Here is a 24,898-nt window from a genome sequence, read left to right on the forward strand (position 1 = left end):
CTGAGAGAAACATAGCTTAAACTCAGGCAACACATTAGTCACTGAAAATCTGACTTTCAGAAAAATCAAGTAATAGGTTGCAGTGATTTGCTGTCAGAGATCTGAGTTCCAGCTTTTCTGGTGAAGGAGGGCTGGTTGGCTGTGGTTGTTCAGGTAAATCCTGCTTTATTCAGTTAAGTGAAATAAGGAAGCACACATATACGTACTGCTGCAGCATTTCCTAGGCGGTGTAAGACATGTGCTGTACCCTCTGTTATTCACTCTCAGCTGGGACGGTGACTGGTAGGGCTCGGGTGGCCTTGGACCTTGCATTACACCCAATGCGAACATAAATTCTCTCTTTACGAAACTGTGAAAAAGGACTAAGTCTGGAAATCATGGCAAAGTGTATGCTGAACAAGTGTCTGCAGGGAGGCCATCCTCTCTTACTCAAGATTTCGGTATGCATCCCACAGAAAGGCAAACAAAATAAAGTGCATTCATTTTTACACCATGTTGCCGTAAATCTTCTCTCCATGTGAATTATGGTGAAACTGTGCACAGCTACTGAGCTGCTTCCTTAATACACTTGTGCTACAGATGGGCTTTGTCTATGCATGCTTCAGCAGACAGGCCTGGCCCTCATTTGAGTTTTATATAGAATATGAGAAAAATAAGCGTTGTTTTTCTTAAGGTACCTTGTTGGCATGCTGTTATAGCTGTCTAATTATCTTTTGTAAGTTAATTGCTGTATTTTATATTTGCGTTTTTGCTGAACTGTGCATTTCTCAAAGTCAGGATGATCAAAAAGAAATTCTGGGCAGGCAAAATAAGGAAACATTTTAACAAAGACCCCTTTGTGCAATTAAACACAGCCGTGCGGTGGCCTTTGCTGGCTCAGGTCTTCAAGATACAGCACAAGTTCTTCTGAGTTCATGTTATGATGTTGTCTGAAGAAATCTAATTAATTTTTTTTATATCTTTTCCTAATAGGAAATTGTCTTTTTTACTAAATAAATTTGTTCAACTGTATTATCATTATTTTCTACCAGACCTGACCTGGGAGAACAGTGTTGATATACCTAAACCCACACGAAATGTTAAGCAGCTTTTACACCCACCAAAGTGCAACTCTTCTGACATCCATGGGTCAGAAATAGTGTGATGGTGGGGGATCTGACCTGCCTGACCACCGATGGAGCTGCTGCATCTCCAGTGAAGTGGCCTCAGGCATCAACTGAGCTACAGAAACTGTCCATGCGAGTGCTCCTGCCCCTGAAGAGCGGGAGTTAAAGTGCCTCTGCTTGAATTACTTCTGTCGGGATGGAGCCATCCTGGAGGATGACTGTCTGTCTGAACTCCAGCGTTGTAGGGATAAAAATAAGGGTAATATTTCATCCTAAAATCTCACTTTCTGACTCAGAGTAGGGATTTCTGTGTCTGCTTTCCTCCTAGGAGGCAAATATTTCCTAAAGTGGACTCTTCTGTTTCTACTTTTGTCATCTTTTGCAAGGATTTCCTTAACATACAATGTTAATCTGAAATTAGTATAGAACTCCTGTTTTTCCCTTCCCTTCACATTTCTCCTTTGCCTTCCCCTTTTTTAATCATTAAATGTCCATCATGTATCTTTTTTCAATGTAATTCTCATGATAGAGCTTTGGAGTTGCCTATTTGCTGAAGTTAAACAAAACCTCAATAATGCATTCTGCATCCCAAGTCACTGCCATGTTTCTGCAGATACAGGTTAATTCTCATTTTAAGTCTTTATCCTGTTATTATTTGCATTTCCAAAGCACTTCAGCTGCTGTAGGACCCTGAAGTTGCTTTGTTAGCTCGGCAGACCTCAGTCTCACCATCCCCGGCCATGGTGTCCTGGTGCCGAGCAGGAGGTGGTCTGCGGGCAACTGCAGCCGTGCACCAGGTGGAAACAATTATGGGAACAAAAACCGTGGTCCGCACTGGACGAGTTACTGCTGATAGCTGCCAGATAAGCTAACTTAATAAAGTGGTGGCTTAATTAAACCACATTCCTTGCCTTTCGTCCTGCCGGTCTTGGGCGATGCTATCAAGCAGCTACCCCTCTGCAAAATAGGTTGGGGGGTGCTGTGCTGCTGCACTGCTGTGTGTTGGGCACAGGGGGGAACCTGTGGGTGGTGGGACGTGGGGGTGCTCCTGGAAAGCTCAGCTCCTCTCTCAGTCTGCAAGGTGATGGGCCACAAAAGCCTGCAACAAAGGCAGATCCGCTGCTTCTCTCGTCAGGGATGTATTTATTGGTATCAGATGTTAGACTCTAAATCCCACCTTCTGATGTTCAGTGACGCATTAGCACCTCCATCTTCAGAGCAAAAGGGAGTAGCACAGCTTCTCCCTGCTTCTCCTGCAGCTACCTGTCAGAAAAAAAGAGTGACTTTGCTTTGAGAGAGTCCCTATCACTGTGGATTTTCTTACAGATAGCACAAAAGCTAGACATTGTAGTGATCAAAATCACAGTGCCCAAAACTCTCTGTGAATTGAGGCTTGTGCATGTTTCTGAGTGACGACTGCATGAGAATCAGAAGTTGCTACATATTTAATAGCTGAAGCACCCCATTAAATTCTGTAACAGATAAGTCTGCCAAAAGTGTCTCCTTTTGAAAACAAGATACAATTTTTTTGAATTAACTTTATTTCCCCATAGATCCAGATTTTGGTGGTTGATCTTCTCACACAGCTGTGTATTAGTTTGCGTTTGATGCATGCTCATATGTACAGCTGCGTAGCAACCGCCTTGCTGAAAGTTACTCAGTTGCCAAAATTATCAGTGAGGACCCCCTCTTACCTCTCATTATGTATAACGAGATGGCTGCTGTGCAACGTTGATTAGACATGTCAACCTGGACCTGGGCGTCTGAAAATGAGTACTGCTATTAAAATGCCTTTGCTAATGATCACCTCATGTGTCCATCATTTTGACAGATTTCTCGTTAAAAAGCTAAAGCATGCAGGAATCCCAGGGTTGCAATGTAATGTTCAGAGAAACGAGTATTGTCGTATTGTATTTCCTGTGCATTAACCCTAAAGTAGCAGTTTCCCTGGCAAAATCTTGCTGGTGGCTGAAGCTTGCCATTTAAATGGGCTGTGCTAGTACAGAGGGCTGTAATCTTGAATTGGGAACTGATTGTCAAGGGAACTTGTTTTCTGGAGTGTGGTCCTGAAAGCAGGGCATCTCTTCTCTAAACCGCTTTAAGTAAGATTTGGAGTTTCATGATGGGAAAATTCAACAAAAATTAAAAGCGAAACTGGAAGCCAGGCAATAATTACTCAAAAATATCCCACACCCCTGTTGAACACATTGTTCCAAAGTGCCTTTGAAGCTACAGATTTCAGGAGGGGTTTGGTTATCTGCTAGGGCAGCACAATTTTCCAGTTGCTTTAACCGGAGCAACCCCTGGCAAGGCTACGCAAGGCTGTGCTTGCTTCAGGGTGCTATCAGAAGGATCCAGGAAGGCAGGTAAAAACCACAATTTAGCCACAAGAAAGCCAACAGGTCCAGCCAGAAGCCATCACTGACCAAGCTGAAAGGATGGAGGCAGCTCCTGCAAGGTTCCCAGCAGGCAAGCCCTTACCCAGGAGCAGGCTGTGCCAGCTGAGGTTTGCATCTGCTGCCACAAGTCACTCCAAGGATGGGAGACCTAAGGGTCCTAAGGCAGAAAATCAAGGGGGAATTCCCAGGGAGATGGGTAGAAATTATGAAAACTGCTGCTCTCTCTTTCTGGGTAGCTCTGGCTGGTACAGCCCCACAGGTCAGCATCTCATGGTATGATTGCCGTTCTCTCCTTCCCCATCTCCTGGTCCTCTCTCAAGCTGGGCTGTATCTTCCTCTGAAGAGCGGCTACAAGCAAGCCTCTATCAGCTTCCCTTCTTCCACAGAGGAGATGAATGTGCGCTTGGAAAGCCATCAGCATGGCTTGCAGCACATGAACAGCCTCCCCAATGCACCTTTGAACTCATTCCTCCTGCATTTGTTTGTCTTGCAGATAAAACTTCACAGCAGTGTTTGGAGAAAAGTCTAATGAGGGAACCACTGTTTGCATAACAAAGCAAGGCTTCCTCTTCAGATGTTCAACCTTCATTAAGCATAATTTATATTCCAGCTAATCTTTGGAAGAGGGTAAAATATGGAGCCAAAGTTTGTTTTTACATAGTTTGGAGTAATGCATTGTTTGTTTTAAGTGGTCAGTTGCAACTGATAGTTGATTTAAATTCAACATAATGATGATTTGTGATGGCTGCGTGTTGTCTGAGTGTTGTGTCATTGGCTGCCATGGCTTTAGCGCTATTCTGTGTCGGTTATTGAATTAAAGGATAAGACCAAATGGATGGTTTCCCAGTTTTGCAGATATTTCAGCATGTCCACAAGGCATGAAAAACTGTGAATTTGTGAAATACTCTGGTTTCTTCCCCCAGACTAACGCAGACTTGGTCAAATAGTGCACTGAACAGCAATTTGCTCTCTTGCAGCAGTCCTGGTAGCCACCACCCTGGGACACTCCCAAGGTCCCCAGGTCCCTGCAGCAAGTAGCTCTGAGGGTGATAAGGGACAAAGTCATTTGTAAAGTCTCCTCAGTGCTGCTGGGAGTCCTGGTGACTTGCTTTAGTTGGTTGTTGCCTAGAAAGCAAACAAGCAGTTGTAGCTGAATGCCTAAATGTCATTACTGGCCAGTGCATAAGAAACAATTTCTCAGCACTCAGACTTTGTTCATATCATAGGCACATAAAAAGTGTCTGATCCTATGGACTCTTCACTGCAGCTTTGTCCCCCTGCCTGTATAAGATACTCTTCCTTGCTCCAGTTTAAATACCCAATATATTTCACTTATCGCCTTCCAGGTTTATTAAAAGATTATAAATGACTGATAACATTTATCCTGTGTGTACTCCTCTTACCCCTGAAACTTACCCCTTCCTGCAAGTTTACATTGAAATGGCAGATGTTTGAAAACACCCTTCACTGTATCATGAAAATTATGACCTAAGTTGTGTACGTGAACAGCACTGAGGTGTGCTGCATCCTCTCAACCCAAGGGACGGGGGTTTTCAAAAGTTACTTGGAATGTTGAGAGAGTCAGTGTTGGGGTACCCATCTGCAGTCTCCTCAGGCTGGCCATCCTGTCATTTAAAATGCCGCATGGACTGAGTGGTGGCTTTCTGTGTTGCGTTCCTTAATGCACAGGTAACTCCAACTACAAAGCTCAGGATCCTCATCTTGTTTGATTTGTCATATCCATGATCTACCCATGACTGTTTTTAAAGGCAGCACCAACCTTTAGAGAATGTATTTATTTATTCATTTATTTATTTTATTGTTTTTCAGGAAAAAATGCTGTAAGGGTTATAAGTTTGTTCTTGGACAGTGCATCCCTGAAGGTATGTGATTTCACTGCTCTTACCCCTCATTTTTTTTCCTGTGTTTTTGTCTTTCCCTCTTTGCCCTGTTTTACACACCACCAGTTTGGAAAAGCGTCCGATATAACCACAGGCTTGGCCGTATCTCATGTGTCAGTGGGGGAAAGAAGGAGAAGGAAGGAATTTCTTTCTTCTTCTTTCTGTTTTGAAGAAATTCTTGGAAAAATGAAAAGATCAGCACCTTCCAAAAGTTTCACTTAGCATGCAAAGCCTTGATCATCCCCTAAGTACCTGTAGCTGCATCGCTCTCCTGCTGCAAACAGAGGGACACCTTAGCTCTTGGCTGGGTGCACAGGAGCCCTCTGTGCATCCAGGAGCAAACCCTTCCTGGCTGGTGGCTGTCACTATGTACTCCTTGCATCTGGCATAGCCCATTTGTCTTGTGAGTGTATGGGGAGTGAGTGACAAGTTGAGTTAGTCCTGCCTTTAGTTACCTATATCCCAAAAATGTCAGTGAGGGGAGAGCACTGCCAAACAGCATCTCCCTCTGCCTCTCCTGGTCATGGACAAGGCTCTCTTGTCACCAGGGGCAGAGGCAGATGGGGAATTACTCGGGGTAGTTCATGCGGTAGTGAAAAGGGAACAAACCCCTCCTGGCAGAGGGAAGCTTTGCAAAGGCAAAAAGGGGTCCCAATGCTCAGAGGTCACTGCAGTGAGGTCTCGTTTAGGAAAAGGCTGAGCTCTGCCTGCCTTAACCTTAGGGGAGGTCTCCATTGGGTCTACCCCGCCAATGGCTTCGCTGAGCAGTAGCAATGTAACTTCTGCAGTTGCTCCCACTGCTTTGCCCAGTTCAGATGAAACTGGCTCTGAAGTTACAGGAGAAGAGGAACTGTCAGTCAGAAGCAAATGGCCCAGGATGACAAGCCAATAAACCTTGTTTGCTTCAAAAAGCAGGTTAAAAAGTTGGTTTATGGTAACACGTCCTTCTGTTTGATGACATATGGAAAGCCTCAAGCTGTCTTGAGATTTTTCCCAGTTTAGGATAGTGATGTTTTGAAAAGAAAAGTGACAGATTAACATACTGGAGAGAGTCAGTTGGTTTTTGAGTTACAGTCTCCAGCCAACAGGGGTTATAACCCAAACTCTGATTCTGCTGCTTTTTTAAAAAAATTGTATCTTCTTCGCTGCTGGCTGGAAACACTAGAACACAGTTTGCAATACAAAGAAAAAAGAATAAAATAGAACCCCACCACATCTTCTCAAAACAGGAATTGTGCATCTGCTGCTTCCTTGCAAAGAAACAGCTCATGAGCCAGGGAGCTGGGTAGGATTTGGGTGAAATTGATGCTCACAAGAAGCTCCTCATCCTGTGGTTTTGCAGAGAGTTTTGTCTCAATGTGTGTGGCGTGAGATGGCAGCTCCAGTGCAAGACAGACACTGGGAGGAGGTGGTTGTGTTGTGTTGTACAAGACAGTTGTGTACGCAGGAGGCAGAAGCCCTGAATCCTTTCAAGGTGGAAAGAAACCGGGACTCTACAGTCTGGGCTGCAGCTTTCCTATGGATTATAACAGTTTTATTCACTAAATATAATGGATACAGCAGGAGAGGTAATAGGAGCAAAAATAAAATGAGAGCCATGGCAATATATAATTTTAGGCTTCTAATTTTCATCTCTTGAGGTTTTAGGTGACTACGCATTGACTTCTCTCAATCCTGTCTATTAACTGCATCTCAGAAACCTGAGAGTTTCTGCCACTAGTTGAATTTCTGTGCTGCCTGTGGCTTCTCTCCCTTTGTATCTACATTCCCCCTTTTTCAGCTCAATCTACATTTTGCCTTGAACTTCAGAGGCCACAGCAATTGCTTTTACATCTGAGATGATCTTGGGCTGTTGGTATAGGAACGACAAACATGATTCAGTGAAGCACTCAGTTCACTTACTCTGTTACTGGACATCATTTGGCTCTTCACACATTGTTTTGGCATAATCTTGACAGAGTAGCTGTATGAAATGCATATCTCAACAAAGGCACATAAATACATTACAGATGTGAGCTTATTAGAGCGCATCTGCACCTTTTAATCCAGTGCTGGGAAGTCAAAGCCATGAGAAGTAGTTCCAGCCCTGTCTTCTCTGTGATTTAGCAGTGGCTGCAGGGAGGGTTGGGAGAAGGAGTTGTTCACCCTCTTATGGCTGCCTTGGGAAGAGACCGAACTCCTTCTCAGACAGATGTTTATTTAAACAGATGCTTTCCCGAAAGAGTTGTGTCTTTGTCCGTCTTTGGTTTCTGCCCTGTTATTTCTCATCTGACCTTTAAAAGCAACAGAAATCAGTGCAGTCCATGCCCCTAGGTTCTGCATTTAGTTTGCTTTGGGCTCACTTTCTCACTCTGGGTTTCAGCTGCAGGAGAAGGGAGCGATGATCCTCAGGAAACATTGAGAGGACGTCACTCGGTAGCATCTCTTCCTGCTATACCTAACCAGCGAAGCAGGTCAAAAAAGAGCTCCTCACCCTCTTCTTCTCACTTAACTCCTTCATCTTTACTTTGGAGACTCCCAGCTCCAGCCAAGTCCTGCCTTGTGGCGCCACCAAAAGTAAAGCAGGGGCAGCTGTAGCCTGAAACAGCTTATTTTGGAGAGCACCCTCCCAACCACTGGTTTGTTACTTGAGTTTCTGTGGATTAATTCAGAGCAAAGTAATCTATAACAGTTAAATACTAGATCTGCTCTTTCCTCACTAATGCTGTCTCAGAGATTTCCTCAATACAACTTTCCATGCTGTGCTGCCATTCCCAAGTACATTGCAATATATATTTGTTATTCTGCTTCAGGTTTTTTGTGTTTTCCTAAAGTCTGGAACAGCCTTGTCCTCAGCATATGGCTTTGACTCACCCTCAGACCACATTTCTAAGGCTGGGCTGCCAGACAAGAGGCTTGAATGAGAGAGGGCATGTACATCCTCGGTTCTGCAGAGCACACAGTGATGGTGCAGCAGCTTTTGCCCAATTTAATTCCAAAATTTTGTGAGGACTGTTCCTGATGGAGTTGTGTTACCTGGGACCAAAGCCCTGGGGACACACAACTCCGTGACATGGGACGTGCCCACAGCCACAGCGTGACTTGGGCTGACTGCGTGGGAACCATCAGCAGGGAGATGTCCACCTCCTAGACCCTCCCCTAGCTTTGCATGGAAGTCAGTGAAGCAGTGGTCTTGGTGGAGCTCTGCTAAGGTGGATGCAAAAAACATATTTAAAGAATAGCTAAGTGAAATATGGCAAAAGAGAGAAGATATAAAAAGAACTGGGTTGTTTAGTCTAGAGAAAAGGAGGCTGAGGGGAGACATGATAACAGTTTTTAGGTATGTGAAGACTCACTAAAAAGGTGAAAGTAAACTGTTCTTCATGGCAGACAAAAAATGGGCTACAATGGCTATAAGGGGAGTTTGGATCAGATATGAGTAAAAAGTTTCTGTCTGCAAGGATATTTAGTCTTGGGAGTAGAATGGATGATGGTGTGGCATCTCCATCTCTCAAGGATTTCTAAGTACAAGTTAGGGTAATGTCTATTAGGAAAGGTTTACACATAGCTAATGCTGATTGTGGTGGAAGATGGTGATTTTATTTGGGCACATCTATTGATGGAAGTGCAGGGAGGACAGAGCTCATTTTGCCTCCACTCTGAATAGGCTTGACATGGCACGGGCCGAATTCAGCATCTGCAGGCTGACCAAGAAGCAGGCACGTTCAGCTCACCGCTGGGCATACCAGCTTGATCTCCATCTGATTTTATTTCAGTGGAAAACGAAAAAATTGCAACCATGCCCAGGAAAAACACCACTAATACTTTATATTTGGAACTATTTAGTAGTGCCAAATGTAACGGGAGTTTGCAGCGCCAGCACCACCTAAAAAGCCCAAACTAGCCCCCAGTCTGACCGTGCCTGAAGGCAAGGGCCATGTTTTTCTTCCACACTTGTGCAAGGCTCTGCGCTGTTTGACCCTGGTTCCTGCTGGGGGTCCTGGCACTGCCATTCACCGCCTCAGCGCTGCGGGCAGACTTCAGGAGTTAAGTTGAGAAAGTAAGGAGGAAAGAAAGGATGCCTGCTACTCAAAAGGCAACAAGCACAAAGGATGAAATGCTTGGCACCATTGCAATAGTATTTTTTGGTCTAAGGAGCTCTGGTGTGACATAAGGCAGCTTGTTAAGTCTCATTTGGTGCCTTTCCATATCTTAGCACAGTGTCACTTTTACCCCCAGTGCTCCAAATATGCTTTATATACTTTGTGCAGCATATGTGGTTTAGCATCTATTAGTTCATTTTAATTGTTTGGAAAAATCATCATACCCAGAGATGTCTGCTAGTCATTACTGTGAGTCAATAATGGGTCTGGGGTTTAATTATTTTATACTATATATATGGAAACACAGTGCGTAGCTGGGAACTCAGCTGAAACACTTAGGTTTGGTTTAGATGTATCTGGTCTGGATTAGGGATGGGCTATATCTGCTGTGGCCTCCAGTACCCAGTCACTGGAGGGTCACAGTGACAACCTGGTCGATGCTGTGTGCAGGATGATGTTCCTCTGAAATGACCACAGAAACTGCCTTTTGTTTTGGTGTAAGACCTGACCGCCAGCAGGGTTTGCCTGAGCTGGTTTTGAGAATTGATGCTGCTTCAGCTCTTTTCTCCTCCTGGCAAATGTTCCCCATGACACTGCAAAGTCCTTGCAACTCATAGTCAGAGGCTGCCCATCTCCCCCCAGTCCTGCCACCAGCCTGACAGCAGGACCCAAATCCAGCCCCTGGCAGGGCAGGGGTGCAGGTCAGACCCTGTTTCGCTCTGGTGTTCGTTCCTGGACTTCAGCTCTGCTGCTGCATAGCAGTGAAATAAGAAACAGATTTGCCGTCCTTCAGGTTTCAAATGGGGATTTCAGTCTTTTGGGATTTCACTGACAAGCGCAGCCAGCAACTTATCATCCCTAATCTGCACATTGCTGTTATGAAGAGTGATGATGGTTTTGTAACAATGTGTTCTTTGCTAGATGGGTTATATCTGGCTTTGAGCAATTACTGTGTGATTTTAATTAACTTTTCCTTATGGTGTACTTTCTGCCTGGATTTGGCAGTGTTTCTCAGTATTCTGCATAGGAAATTTTGCTACCAGCACTTAAATATTTGTGGAAGAAAGCAGCAAGAAAACTTTCACATAATTCAGTATTTCTGTGAGAAGAATTTTAAATTCTGCAAACTGGTTAAGTCACCTTTGCTTAGATTCCAGCTTTTAGAAATAGTCTAACTACTGTAAAGCTGGGATTAGCAATTACAATTGTACCAGAATTTCTTACTTGTGTCCCATGAATGCTTTACTTTTAGGTTCCTTCGGTCCTTAAAAACAATGTAACTGGACTTCATTAAGTAGCAGAGAAGTGAAGTATTTGCTGTCACTTTTACATCCAGCTGCTCCCATTGGTCTTTTCCCTAATCACATTTTTCTCTCCCCAGACTACGATGTCTGTGCTGAAGCTCCTTGCGAACAGCAGTGCACAGATAACTTCGGGCGAGTCTTATGCACTTGCTACCCTGGGTACCGCTATGATCGGGAGAGGCACAGGAACAGAGAGAAGCCGTATTGCCTGGGTGGGTAGAAGTGCGCATTGAGCTCATCCCCGGTTAAGGATGTATCCTGCTCTTTTAGGAGTCAGTTTAGATCTGAAACCTTTCTTGTTATCATTACTATTACAGAAGTAATGTGGGTTTTTTAAACTATGTTAAGGGTTTGTTCTCAGAACTAAAAGATCTAAATCCCCCTGAAATTATTAGGAGGTAGTACCTAAAACACGACATATGCACCCAAACACTTTGAAGTGCTGGGCTCATGTAATTTTCCCTTTATTAATTCCTCCTGCAGGCTTTGAGTCATACTTGGGGTTTTGGTCTGAGACCAGGGACATGGTTCTAACTGTAACCCTCAAAGCACTGTAACTGGGCCTAATTAGGAAAGAAATCATTGGAGTTTGGTTCAAATGGCCAATGTCTAATTCAGGACTGACCATTTACATGTGATGCCTGTCTGGCTGGTCCTGCCCTGCTCTGCTGGTTTGCTGTGCCAGGGAGCCAAGGTTTACAGGACAGAGCTTTGCTTGTGAGCTTTTCAATACAAAGAAATGGTCAAGCGATGTTCGCCAATAAAACATCAGATGTGTTAATAATAATAATACAGCAGTTTTCACAGAATGGACCTGCAATTACTCATTTATTTAACCATGAAATCTCCTGATATCTTCCAAGGAAGTCTTTTATTGTATTTGAGGTCTGAAACCTCCGGCTTTAGGACATTTTGAACTCTTGCTGCTCCCCAGATATCGATGAGTGCGCCATGAGCAATGGGACGCTGTGCTCTCAGATTTGTGTCAACACCATGGGCAGCTACAGGTGCGAGTGTCACGAAGGCTACACCCGAGGGGAGGACGGCAAGACATGCACCAAGGGAGACAAAGGTATATGACAGTGGGGGGGTAAAGGTCCTGGGCTAAAAGGACATCTAAAAGGTTGATCTGTCCTAAAATGGGAACTGCTCCCTACGCTACACTTAGAGCAGGGGGTCCGAAGCTGGGAATTAGCCGATGCCCTGGAGAGCCCAGGTTGTTCACAGGGCACCCAAGTGCCCATGGAGCAGTCCTGCTGCACACACTCCTCCTTCCCGGTTCATGAGCTGCACACATGCAGCAGTAAATCAGCAGTCACATCTATAAAGGAAGAGCACATTTACACTGAAGGATGTGGAAAGCAGAGTGGGTGAATGGTGAAACTTGCCATTACAGCCTCAGTTAGACTATTTCTGCTGGATCCAACTGTCCAAAGACATATCTTGCTCCAGTACCAACCTGGATTATACCTAGTTTGTGACACAGAGCTCAGGAAACAAAGGGGAAAAAAAAGCCACATGCTGAAACTTATAACCTTTCATTAATTTAACTTGTTAATTAAATTAATTTCAGCAAGTTTAATTTGTATTTATATGCCTGCATCTGAGATTAGCGAATGTCCCTGGGCCGGGTGGTTAGCGCCTTTGAGCACTCTGAGGCTCAGGAAAGCTGTGCCTGGGAATTCCACACACTTTTCAGGCATTGCTTAAATAAGTTGCTAAATTACATTGACTGACACTGAATTCTGCTGACCTGCAATTAGTTTGTGTGTATTGTGACTGTGGTCAGATTTTTTTCTCTTTTTAATGAAAATAATAGGTGATGGCTAAGGGGTAAAAGTGAGGGCTTGTACTTGCTTTTCACTGTTGGTTTCAAAGTATGTATGTGTGCTGTGTCTGAATTATTTTAAAGTTTCTGACCTCATCCCAGTTATTAAATTACAGAATTTAGAGTACTGCAGATTAAATACTGATAGGACAATTTAAAAAGAAAGAAAGAAGAGAACAACCTGTGCTCTGGATAAAAACTAACTCTCTTTTGACGAATGGTGGCTTACCCTGGGTTCGTCATTTAATGTCTGAACATATGTAACATTGGGTGCTCCAAATCCCACTGGATGGCCAGAGCAATTTGTAATTTTGATTTTCCTCTGAAAATGTGTAACTGGAGCCCCTCCATTAACTTTAGTTGTTCCTTGTAGTTTTGAAATGTTTGAGGTTTTTTCCTTATAAGTGTGAGGCAATCACAAAGGAAAGAGATATAATCTATACAGTCCCCTTGCTAATAGTTTTTTTTTAGTTAACTTTTTTTCTGGCTAGTTCAAATTTCCTGATAGAGTAATGTTCACAACATTCAGGATAACCAACCATTCAAAATATTCAAGGCTGTGAAAATATCCTAGTATTTGACAAACACCAGTTTTACAGTGAATGTACTTGACACATAAAAATGTCAGTTCCAGTAGTTAATCTGGAATGAAATACCCACAATCTCTCAAGATATATTCCAAATCAACTGTGCAAAGCAGAGAAGGATGCTTTCTGCTCTGTTACCTTCCTGTTAATTCCAGGTTAATGTTACTAAATGCCAGACTTCTGGTGCAAATGACAGAGGAGTTGACCATTGCTGTTTCACAAGGTTTGTGTCCATAACTCATCCCAAAGAAAGTCAAGGATTTCAGCAACGGTGAGGATCCGGCTGTAGCCACGCACCACCCCGTGGTCAGCCGCAGCCCTGCACCGCCCGGAGAGCATCGCATCTGAGCTGGAATTGCTTCCTAGTAAAGAGATTATTTGCTTTTCATGGTAGCTGGCACACTTAAATCTTATTTTAAAATTTATTTTGAGGGACATGAAAACACATGTATCCCTCTCTGGCTTTAACCACGTTGCATGTTTCCCAGGAGATACTCTTCATGTTTTCATTGTGCCATTCCTGAAGGGTGCAATCTAGGCACTTTTTTGGCTCTATAAGTGAGCTTGACTGAGAGCTCTGGGTTTGTTAGTGGGCACAAGAATAGGGAGCATTTTTCCTGCATCCGCAGTCGTGTTTCATTTGACAGAGACAATACAGCTACCCGCACTGAAGTAGGCAAATGAAACCATCTCAGCAGGCTGAGCCCAGATAATACAACACAGATGATCAGCTCAGCAGTCTCCGTGCAAGACCGCCTGCAGCACAGCCCCCCGCAGAGCTCTCCCCCACCAGCATCTCCTCCTCTTCCAGCGTCAGCAAGACAGAGTCTTCGAGCACATGCAAAGAAAACACATCACTCCTCTGAGCGGATCTCTCATTGATAGGCACCACAGGGCTCACCGGTGTCCCACCAAGATGAAAGGACCCCCATCAGCACAGCAACGTCACACGTGAACCAGACTTCATGCTTTGGAAAGCCTTCATAAAATGGGTCTAGTTTAAGCCTTCTCCAAAATAATCCTAGTTTCCTGGCGTAGGTCTGTGCAATGGAAACAGGCTATGTAAGTGCCTTGCTCAGTGCTGGCCAAACTGACCCCAGTAGGTGACCTCCGTATCTGCATCGTGTGTGGGTGGCTCTGTGTAATTGCTTCCTGCCCCCTCTGGCCTGTCCTAGGTGGCTTCTGGCTTTATCCATGCTTTATGCTGGCTTTATTCATAGTTTAGTCCTGGTACAGGATTGGATGGGGGTAGAGTGAATGTTTGATGGATGACTCCTTGCCTGGGCAAATCATCACCTCTGTCTGGTATGAGTTAGGGGGATTCCACCTCTCTCCCGGGACACAGCTCATGCTTGCTTGTGTGACGCTGTTGTACTTCTTCCTCCATCAAGTCAATCCAACTGGATTTGCAGAAATCTCACTGGTATGATATTTCCCAAACATGACCCCCCCCCGGCATTCATTGCCATGGATTGTTATAGCTCTGTTTTATCAAAACTTGTCAGCCCCATGTACCACGTCCTTCTGAAAGATAAACTGGATTTTGTAATGAAACATGAGGCCAAATTCACTGCTTCTTAATCTGCATGTAATTCCACTGATTCTAGTGGGATTGCATTAGGTTTCAAATAGCAGAGGCTCTGGCAGTTTTTTCCCCATGACCGTATGTTGCTTTCAGCAATGTTTCTTAACACAATGTGTGCAATAGATAACTATTGGTAAGATAGCTATTAAAAGAAATCTTGGTTAAGACTACTACCAAGCCCAAGCTTTATTGGAGTTTCAAAACAAAACAAAACATTTTTTCTAATGGCTCTATGTATGTGCATCTGTAAATCCTACACAGTTCCAAAAATGGGCATGTCAAAACACTGACTTTTTAAATGGAAACTGAATAATTGAAGAGGGAGGAAGAACTCCATGAGGGAGCCACAATATTGACTTGTGGTCAGGAGAAAACTTACCTTATATATCAAGAGGTGTCTTGATTACAGCATATCAATTCCTTGTTGGGGGAGGGGGGTGGTGGAAACCCTGTGTGCTGCAGATTCTTTGATTTATCAGAGAAAGACTTATGGGCAAAGAGGCTTTGAAAGAAATCAAAGGCGAAATGATTAACATTAGAAATACAGCAGTGAGGAAACCAGCAGATGCTGCATATTCAGGAATCTTCACACCAAGGCTGGACTACCTCTGGGAAGTGTTGCAACCAGGTAGTCTTGGAGCTATCATAGCTGTAATTTGGTGAAATTCTATTATATGCTATGTAGAGTTAATCAGGAAACCCCAAGTAGTACCTTTTGGCCTTAAATCTTTGAGCCATCTGAACACTGTATAGAAAGCTGTTCAGGTATTACCAAGCCAAGTGCTATCAGAAAGGGCTGGGAAGAGCAGCGTCCTTACTGCCATAACAATGCTAGATACAATAAAGAGGAAGAAGATTTTGACTTAAACCAGGACCACCTGCAGAGTTTTTCCATTATGGGACATGCTCTGAATGGTCACTGTTCAAACATGTCCAATAACCCTTCCAGGTAACATCATAAAAGGTCACACATCACATGCAGGGCCTCAATACACTTGATGCTTCTCAAGGCTACATGGGAAAGAAAACAAGCTCACCTAAAGTTTGCCAGTATGTGTCACAAATGTGTTTTGGAAACCACATTTCTCGTTAAGTGGACATCTTTTAAAGCAGTGCTTATTTGTCCAATGCATATAAGAATGCGACAAGGACAAAAAAATAACATTTGTGATATCTCTTACAGTTTGAATAATTTAATGGATTCCTGAAAAGATCCCATTCATGCATAGTATCAAGAGGTGTGACCCTTTCTCTTGTGTGGATTTAAATCCCTGACATTAATCTCAGTCCCCATCTGTGCTCAGGCTGATTCCATCACATGGAGGAATAGCCAGTGATGATAAAGAACAGTTTATGCAAAGTGAATGAAATGACCACAGTGTGAGGGATTTTACTGTAATTTATAGCATATGAAAATTTTCCCTTTGAGGAAGTGTAAATCAATTCAGATCTATAGGCTTAGTCTACCCTACACTCAAAGTTAAAACGGGTTCAAATCTATGGAGTTAGTCTACCCTACACAAAGAATAAAAGAAGGGGTGTAAACTTTTTCAGGTATTAAAAAAGAAATTCTTTGGGGACTGTTAACTGGAAACAGCTGCTTTGAAAATGAGCTCAGAGCTGTCCCTGCAAAGTTTCTCAGACTTACATAGCAATTCACAGTCAAAGAATTAATAATGGCAAGATTCTCTCTTCTTTTCACAGTCTGGGGAAATCTAACAACCTTCAAGTTGCTTTTGCAATCAGTTTATTAATTTCTTTGCTTTGGATCTTTATATTTGTTTTGGAAACCACTTTCTTTCAGCTGGGCTTCCTGAGAAATCTGAAAATGCGGCGAAATCGGGGACATGCTGTGCCTCTTGTAAGGAATTTCATCAAATAAAGCAGACAGTTTTACAACTGAAGCAAAAGGTATGAACGTTGATCAATCATGTCTTTACCAGACCTGCATGTTTTATGACAACTGAGGTTAAATTTAAGTATTCAGAACTGTCACTGCCATGTGGCTCTTGTGCCCATAAGGATGATAGCGATGTATTTTAAAATAATCTAGGAAGGGCATATTTTCCTTGTGTTTCTGTATTGCTTATAAGCAGATTGCTAATGAAACTCATGGAGCTGGGTTACCAAGCTCATGGTAGCAGAGCCTGGCAAACACCCATCCCAGTCAGAGCCCAGGATTTTTGGCAATCTGCGCTGGCTGCAGCTTTCCATTCATTCTGAATGCATGGGATTTTGGACTTGATCCACCTTTAGGGTGTGCAAGTGCAAGACACTCTGCAGATGCAGGAACGTGGAAGAGCATGATTTTGCATTAATAGGGTGCTGATGCAGGATTCTTGTGAAATGGGAGTTATGTGGGTAGACAAAAACATCACTAGCAAATATAGTAACTTTGATTTTTTTAAGAAGAAAAATCCTCAGCCCCAGCCTTCTTTGTTTTCACCTGTATCCTTGCAAGTACAGAATAATGCACTTAAAAACTTCCCCTGGCCTTTAACTTTAGTTGTTTCTATATGTGTACCCCTCTTTTGGGTAGAATTTAAATAAATCAGAGACCCACCCCAAGATTTGGAGAGTCAAGTGCAGGGGTGCGGGTGTAATGCCTTTTCTGGCGACATCTCCATTGAACATTCAGGTTCTCTCTAATGGAAATGTTCTGCAGGAATATTCTCAGCAATGCATGTTGACAGGCTGTAATTATCTCACCCGAGGTGCTCATTTAATTTCATTGTGTCAAAGCACAATTTGGTATGTTCACTTGTTGTATTTAATGTTATTCATTCAGTGTAATTTGTACCAGGAAGAAAGAAATCTGTTTCACTAAAAATAAATACACCGAGTTTTGAGATACTCATTATCACAAAAATCTCAAAATGTCATGTTTTCCTTCTGAGTCGGCATGAAGGCAGGTGTAGAAGTGACAGAATTTAATGTGTGATGAAAATTCTATTTCTCAAGCGAACAGTAGTAAACAGGTTAAAAGGATCCATGCTTTTGCATGGCTGTTTGTCCAGCCACAGTCCGTGATGCTGAGCAGCCTCAAGGTGTTTGCAGCAAGAATGGGGAAACTAATGGCCTGAGTGAATGGCAAGTTTTGCGTGTCTAACTTCCACTGTTAGATGCCTGTGTTCAGAACTCACTCCTGGAAAACTTAACACCCTGGATACCTGTTGCTGTGGGCACTTGTTCAGAAGCCAAACTAAGCAGCTCACTCTTGCCTCATAGCTAAGTCCTGTCATGGCCCATAATCTAAATTTCCCCCAGGTATCTTCCTAGTGGGACTTCATCTATTTGGCATCCTCAGAGGGTGTGCCTCACATAATGAGAGCTGGAAGAGGTGGTCCCTTGAGGCCTCTGGCGTTGTCTACCCCACAGAAAGGAGAGCTTTTCTCCATGTGAAAGGACATCTGGTCTTATGCTGTTTCTCTGCCCAGGGAGGCACACACCCTCGCGTTTCACTAGCCGCTACATGGCCAAGTTCTTCTGGGGAGGACGTCTCTCAATATGTGCGGTTGAAGCTGTTCTGTTTCACACAGAAAAATTCATTTCTGTCTCCAGAGAGACAGTTTATGGGAATGAGTCTTCATCTTGCGGTTAAGGCTTTCACATTTTATGAACTTTATGTAAAATTATGTTTAGCAGAAAAGCCTGTGAAGAATCCAAGCCAGCAAACCCCACAACTGGGAATTAGGGTATGCTTCTGGAAGTGGGAAGTGCGGTTTTGTGTCTCCTTAGAAAAGGACAGGGGCAAACTCAAGTCCTGCTACATCTGATGATGGTACCAATACCTTTTTGGAGGATTGTGACATCTATTCCAGATCCAGGACAGCTCTAGGATCAGGAACAGAAAGTCACCTTGTATGGTCATCCTGTGGGATGGACTGTCCTGATATAACAGGGGGCTGTGAGCAGTTCTAGGTTGATCTCTCAGAACTTCCTTGAAGGAAGAAGAGTGGAAAGCTGAAAAACAAGGGAGGGGGAGAGATATCTGACATGCTGACACACAGCCAACAATTAAAAAAAAAAATCAAGTAAGCTGGATCCTATTGCACAGACATGTGTAAACATCTTAATTAGAAAGCCATGTTCCACATCACTCCTGTCAAGCACTGTCAAAGTCATCTAAACCACAGATCTAGAAACTACCCAAACCTCCAGATACAGCATGCAATGCAACATATGGGAGTCTGGTTTCTAGTACTGTCTTTCTTTAAAATTTATCCTTGCTAGTATGTGCACGCACATGGAAAAAAAATATTTTCAAAGGTCCATTAAGATTTGGAGCTGGAGATGGTGAAAGCCAAGGTCACTCTGGACCAGGATTCAGTTCAGTTAAAAAGTGAAATAGAAATTAGGCCAGTGAGTATAGCCAATCCCTAAGAGGATGTGAGTCAACATCAGAAACACATGGTTTGGCCCCGGCGTACGTAACAACCATTTCCTGGCCAGAAGATATCAAAGAGCAGTGAGCGAGACCAGAGCCTGGGTATTTTGGCACTCCTAGTGTATGCCTGGAGTCCAGCTGACTCAGTGGGGAAGCATGTGTAGATGCTTTCACAGCAGCTATGTGATTTTTTTTTTAACTTACTAAGTTGTTACAACAGCCTTGCTGGCAGGAACAAGTCAATATTTAAGCAACAGAAAAGAATACACTTCCAAACCCTCTTCATGATGAGTCTTCAATATTAAATGCACCTTTTTACTCCAGCCTGGCCATCTGCAATATGAGCTGATGAGTATTCATGGCAGGGACTACATACTAAGTGATGTCTATTTATCAGCTAGGATAACAATAGATCCCCAAAATAGGATCTGGTCAGAAATTTAAGTGCAAGCTCTAAAGAGGACATCAATTAATCTGTTAATCAACCGTGGCCACCCCTAAGGAGAAACATCGATGACACTGAAAATATTCTCAGAATAACTGCCCAAAATGTAATGCTCTCAGATAGTCACAGAATTTAACTCTGTGTCTGGGTTTTAGCGTGGCAGTGCAGAGCCCTTGGTTGATTTCTGTAACATAGAACCATAGAATCACAGAATGATTCAGGTTGGAAGGGACCTTAAAGCTCATCCAGTCCAACCCCTGCCATGGGCAGAGACACCTCCCACCAGACCAGGCTGCCCAAAGCCCTGTCCAACCTGGCCTTAAACGCTGCCAGGGAGGGGGCATTGACACCCTCCCTGGGCAACCTCTGCCAGTGTCTCACCACCCTCACAGTAAAGAATTTCTTCCTAATATCTAGTCTAAATCTACCCTCTTCCAGTTTAATGCCGTTTCCCCTCATTCTATTGCTACCTGCGCTCTGTAAGAAGTCCCTTCCCAGCTTTCCTATGGGACCCATTCAGGAGCTGGAAGGCTGCTATAAGGTCCCCCTGGAGCCTTCTCTTCTCCAGGCTGAACAGCCCCAACTCTCAGCCTGTCTCCATAGTAGAGTTGCTTCAGCCTCTGACCATCTCTATGGCTCTCCTCTGAACCACTCCAACAGCTCCATGTCCTTCTGATATTAGGGGCCCCAGAACTGGACACAGTACTCCAAGCGTGGTCTCACTAGAGTAGAGCAGATGGGCAGAATCACCTCCTCACCTTGCTGGCCACACTTCTTTTGATGCAGCCCAGGATGCAGTTGGTCTTCTGAGCTGAGAATGCACATTGCCGGCTCATTTTGAGTTTTTCATTGACTGACACCCCGAAGTCCTTCTCCTCAGAGCTGTTCTCAGTCCATTCTCTGCCCAGCCTGTATTTGTGCTTGGGATTGCCGCTATCCAGGTGCAGGACCCTGCACTTGGCCTTGTTGAACTTCATGAGGTTCACCTGGGCCCACTTCTCCATCCTGTCCAGGTCCCTCAGGATGGCATCCCTTCGCTCTGGCACATTAACCTCAACCACCCAGCTTGGTGACATCAGCGAACTTGCTAAGGGTGCACTCAATCCTGCTGTCAATATCATTAACGAAGATATTAAACAGCACTGGTCTCAGTACAGACCCTTGAGGGACACCACTTGTCACCATCTTCCATCTGGACATCGAGCCATTGACCACTACTCTCTGGATGCAACCATTCAGCCAATTCCTTATCCACTGAACAGTCCACCCATCAAATCCATACCTCTCCAACTTAGAGAGAAGGATGCTGTGGGGAACCATGTCAAAGGCCTTGCAGAAATCCAGATAGAGGACATCCATAGCTCTTCCCCTGTCCACTGATGTAGTCACTCCATTGTAAAAAGCCACCAGATTGGTCAGGCAGGACTTGCCCCTAGTAAAGCCATGCTGGTTGTCTCAAATCACCTCACTGTCCTCCATGTGCCTCAGCAGAGCTTCCAGGAGGATCTGTTCCATGATCTTCCCAGGCACAGAGGTGAGGCTGACACCTCACATAATGGAAATTTTGCAGCATGATGGTCCATGCAATCTTCCATTCATATTCAGCCAGAACCCTGCTCTGGCACCTCTGGGAAACAAAACTTGGCAGTGACCAGAGCCGGCCACTGGACCTCCTTGTGCTGGTTCCTGGCCAATGTGCCTATGAGAGCCTTCAGCGACTGAATTTGCCCCTTTAGCCCCAGGTGTGAGGTGCTGTGAACCATGGAGTAGCCCTTTATCTTCAGCAGCCCCATGCTTTGGTGTGTGCTGCAGTGGCTGGGGTCCTCAGAAAGCTGCAGGGTTGTTGGTAAACCAAACAGATGTTTTAGTTTGGAAAAACAAAGATGACAGTGCAAGGGGCACAGCAGGAGGTGTGCTGGATCCCCAACTTCTGTGTGAGCAGATTCATAGGAGTAAGCACGTAAGAAACATCCTGTGGGGCTTCTGTGAAGTGCTGACCTCATCCAGTCACTGATTTCTCTGAGGATGGAGTGAATTTACCAAATTCATGTAAGACTTACATCATGCCACTAAATTTGCCTTTAGTGCAGTCATCTTGTCTTTGGAACAGCAATGCTCTCCAAACCCTGAGTCACAAATGGCTGATAAATCCTTGTATTCCTGTCATCACATTTTGAATTCCAGTCTGAAAAATTGAACTGGTGTTTCAGAAATGCCACCAGGAATTATTTCAGCATTTCTAACTTTTTTTTTTCTCACTTTTGCTTCCTTTGGAACTGTTCTGTGCATCCAGTCCCAAACTGGAAGCAGCACTGATTACCCTTAAAGAGCATTCCTTAATTTAGAATGTTTTGACAAAAGTAATACTGGGTACTGCAAATGCATAGCTTTTTTTTTCCCTGTGCGTTACTAACATTAGGTTTGCACTAAGGGCAGGAAAGTGTATATCAAATAATTACAGAAACACATGGGAGTCTTGAAAACAGTGCAGTGCAGGGAATTCCAAATAGCTGATTAAAAGCATTGTCAGATAGCAGGAGTAATCATGTATTTTATTTAATGTGGCTCTCCCACACAAATGTTGCAGAATCCAGCATCAAATTACCCAGAGAGCAAATTCATTCAAGGAGCAACAAAGCTGACCCAGGGATGGATCTGCCCTGGTGTTGCTGAAATGGCTCTTCAGTTGTATTTGGCAAAGCAAAATTCCCAACTCGACATGCAGCCACTCATCACTAATAAACTTCTTTCCTCACTGCAGACCAGCCTCCTGGCTTGTCTTGTCATCTCCCTTCAGCTGCCTCTGGAGAGACTAAATGTTAGCAGAATTTTTCTGAATATGTTTAATTATTAAATATATTCAATCTGGGAAAATTAATGTTTAATGGATAATTTAACATCTGATTAATGGATGATGGCATTTAAACCATAGTGTGCAATTGTTCTTACATTCTCACTTAATTTAGCTTTGTGTCCCCATGCAGAGCAGATCCAGATCTGTTGGGTTAAGTAGTATGGTAAAAGGGCCAGATCCACAAAGGATTTGGGGCTCTCATTGAAACCTATGAAAAGGTAGTGGCTTGTGCACCTATGAATGAGAACTTAAGTATCAGAGCAAAATTTTGTCCTGAGAAGGGGCAGTAAATAATTAGAGGAAAATTCAAATTAGGAAAAAGAAGTTTCCTGAAAAGATCCAAACAGTTGTGAGACTTCAGTTTTTGACACTTGTTGCTGTGTATCTCTTGAATTTCTCCTACCTTCTATTTGGACTGACTTGCAGTATTTCCACGGTGACTTGAAAGGTGAACAGCCTCACAGGAGACATCAGGGTTTCTACAAGGTTCTGGTACCAGGGAAAGGAAAGTACCAGAAATAATAAATGTCTTAAAATCAAATGGTGACATGTTTTTCATGTGGCATCTTTCAAGTCTGGGTGACCTCCTGGGTATATGAAACCTGAGGTATGGATCATTTCTAGGATCCTCTACCCAGAGCTCATGCTACACACACCCACACCATGTGTGGAAGACAGGAGGGTACCATTTCTGCCAAACCTGACTTGTCTCCATGGGTCACCCAAAACATCCCGTGGAAAGGCATTGTAGACTATTACTGTCCATGACAATGTTTCCTCATCAGATTTCTGCAAGGTAGTCAACTGGAAAGATGTACAGGTAAGATGTAAGAGGCTCCAGGCATCCTTCCACCTGGTTCTGACTATCTGTAAGAAGGTCCCATATGAGGGTGAGGGAGCCAGTTTTCTGTGGGACCACAAGATATGGAAGGACCTTCAAAAAATCTTCATGTTCATACTTGAAAAGAATCGAGTTGGCCAGCTTAGGAGTAACTGCTGGCATAGGTTTCAACAGTCACTTTTTTTTCTGATTATTTCAATGACGTATTTAAATATGCTCTTCGTCTACATGAAAGCTTAACCAGGAATGTAATTTATTCAGCTGAATGATGAAAAGCTTACAGTGATTTTTGGTTTTGGCAGGTTGCGTTGCTACCAAATAATGCTGCTGATCTTAGCAAGCAAATAACTGGTGAAAAAGTGCTTGCATCTAATGCATATATCCCTGGCCCCCCAGGGCAGCCTGGCCAACAAGGCCCTCCAGGTAAGATACAGACCAGAGGGATGTGAATGTGCAATAGTGCCATGAATAAAAATTATGAACTTCAATCTTTCAGTGTGATAGGATTGAATGTGTTTCATATTTTTATTATTATTATTATATTTGTGTTTGTGCTAAATTTAAAAAGAAGAACTTTCTGGTCATCATGGTTAGCCTCTGCCAACTGTCTAACATCATCCATTGTGTCTTAGTCTCCATATGTTTTGTGGCATGCAACCTGCGTTTGTCCTGTATGTGTTAAATTTCTCCCTCTTCCTAGGATACCTCACTGGCTTCAGTTGTCATTTCCTGTATTTTGATTCTGTCTTAAAACACTTCATTTCATTTCAGGAATACCTATTGCTTTAGCTCTGTCTGTCAAGTGCAGAAAATCTGCTTTCAGTTTACGGAGTTTTGTGCCAACTGTTTTGTTTTCCCTTGTCTGGTTTTACAAGGATTCATTCGCTGGTTTTATGTGTGTTCCAGATTCAAAGGAATCTGAAAAGTAAAACTCCTCTCACACCTTCTTTGCTAAGGTATAGTTTGAAACAATGAGAAAAGCAGAGAGTTCCAAAAGCTCTAACCTAAGCCAGACACCTTGGAGCTTGCAGCCAGTGGTGCTGAAAATTTTGCAGGCCTTGTTCAATGCAGATCTAATTTTGGGTTAGCAATAAATCCAAGGAATTTTAGCATTGTGCCATATTTCAGGAATATTCTTACTGAGGACGAGCAGATATTCCAGACGAGGTTTGATTTACTGCCTACTGAACTGCCTCCCATGTATCCCCACTTCTGGAGTCTTGCGTTGGTTTTTGAGTCTTTATGTCATTTTCTTGGAGGATGAGTATCTTCAGTTGTCAGTATATCGTAACTGTAAGGACAATGTGGTTAGAGCTTCTGCGTCAGACTCTGGAGCACACAGTGCGTCACCTTGCAGTCTCTCTATCCTAGGCCTGACCCTGCCTGTCCTCCACCTGGTTCCCCCATGACTGAGCTGTCCAAGGTACTGTAGAATTGTCTCTTCTGCCTGAAAACCGCCTCTGCTCTTCTTCTCCGCTGCCCTGCAGCTGGGTGGTCTTCAGGAGGAGTCCGAGAGGTTAATCGCTGAACTTGATTTCACTCCTTTTGAAAACCCTTACTGTACATATTCTGTCCTGCT

The 24,898-nt window shown here is 43.6% G+C and overlaps 1 protein-coding gene across 1 annotated transcript in view; it reads left to right on the top strand.

Moving 5' to 3' along the window:
• Positions 1-5,335: 5,335 nt before the first annotated feature.
• The window catches only part of CCBE1 (collagen and calcium binding EGF domains 1), a gene marked incomplete at its 5' end in the record, with an annotated part of 23,372 nt that continues 3,809 nt past the window's right edge, over positions 5,336-24,898 (top strand). Inside the window, 5 exons of the mRNA XM_010189166.1 lie at positions 5,336-5,388; positions 10,870-11,004; positions 11,727-11,864; positions 16,597-16,703; positions 23,622-23,742. Of these exons, the coding sequence (XP_010187468.1) occupies positions 5,336-5,388; positions 10,870-11,004; positions 11,727-11,864; positions 16,597-16,703; positions 23,622-23,742 (554 nt within the window). The remainder of the gene's footprint in view (positions 5,389-10,869; positions 11,005-11,726; positions 11,865-16,596; positions 16,704-23,621; positions 23,743-24,898) is intronic.

The sequence above is a fragment of the Mesitornis unicolor genome, unplaced genomic scaffold (genome assembly GCF_000695765.1).
Source record: "Mesitornis unicolor isolate BGI_N332 unplaced genomic scaffold, ASM69576v1 scaffold10947, whole genome shotgun sequence".
NCBI lineage: Eukaryota > Metazoa > Chordata > Aves > Mesitornithiformes > Mesitornithidae > Mesitornis > Mesitornis unicolor.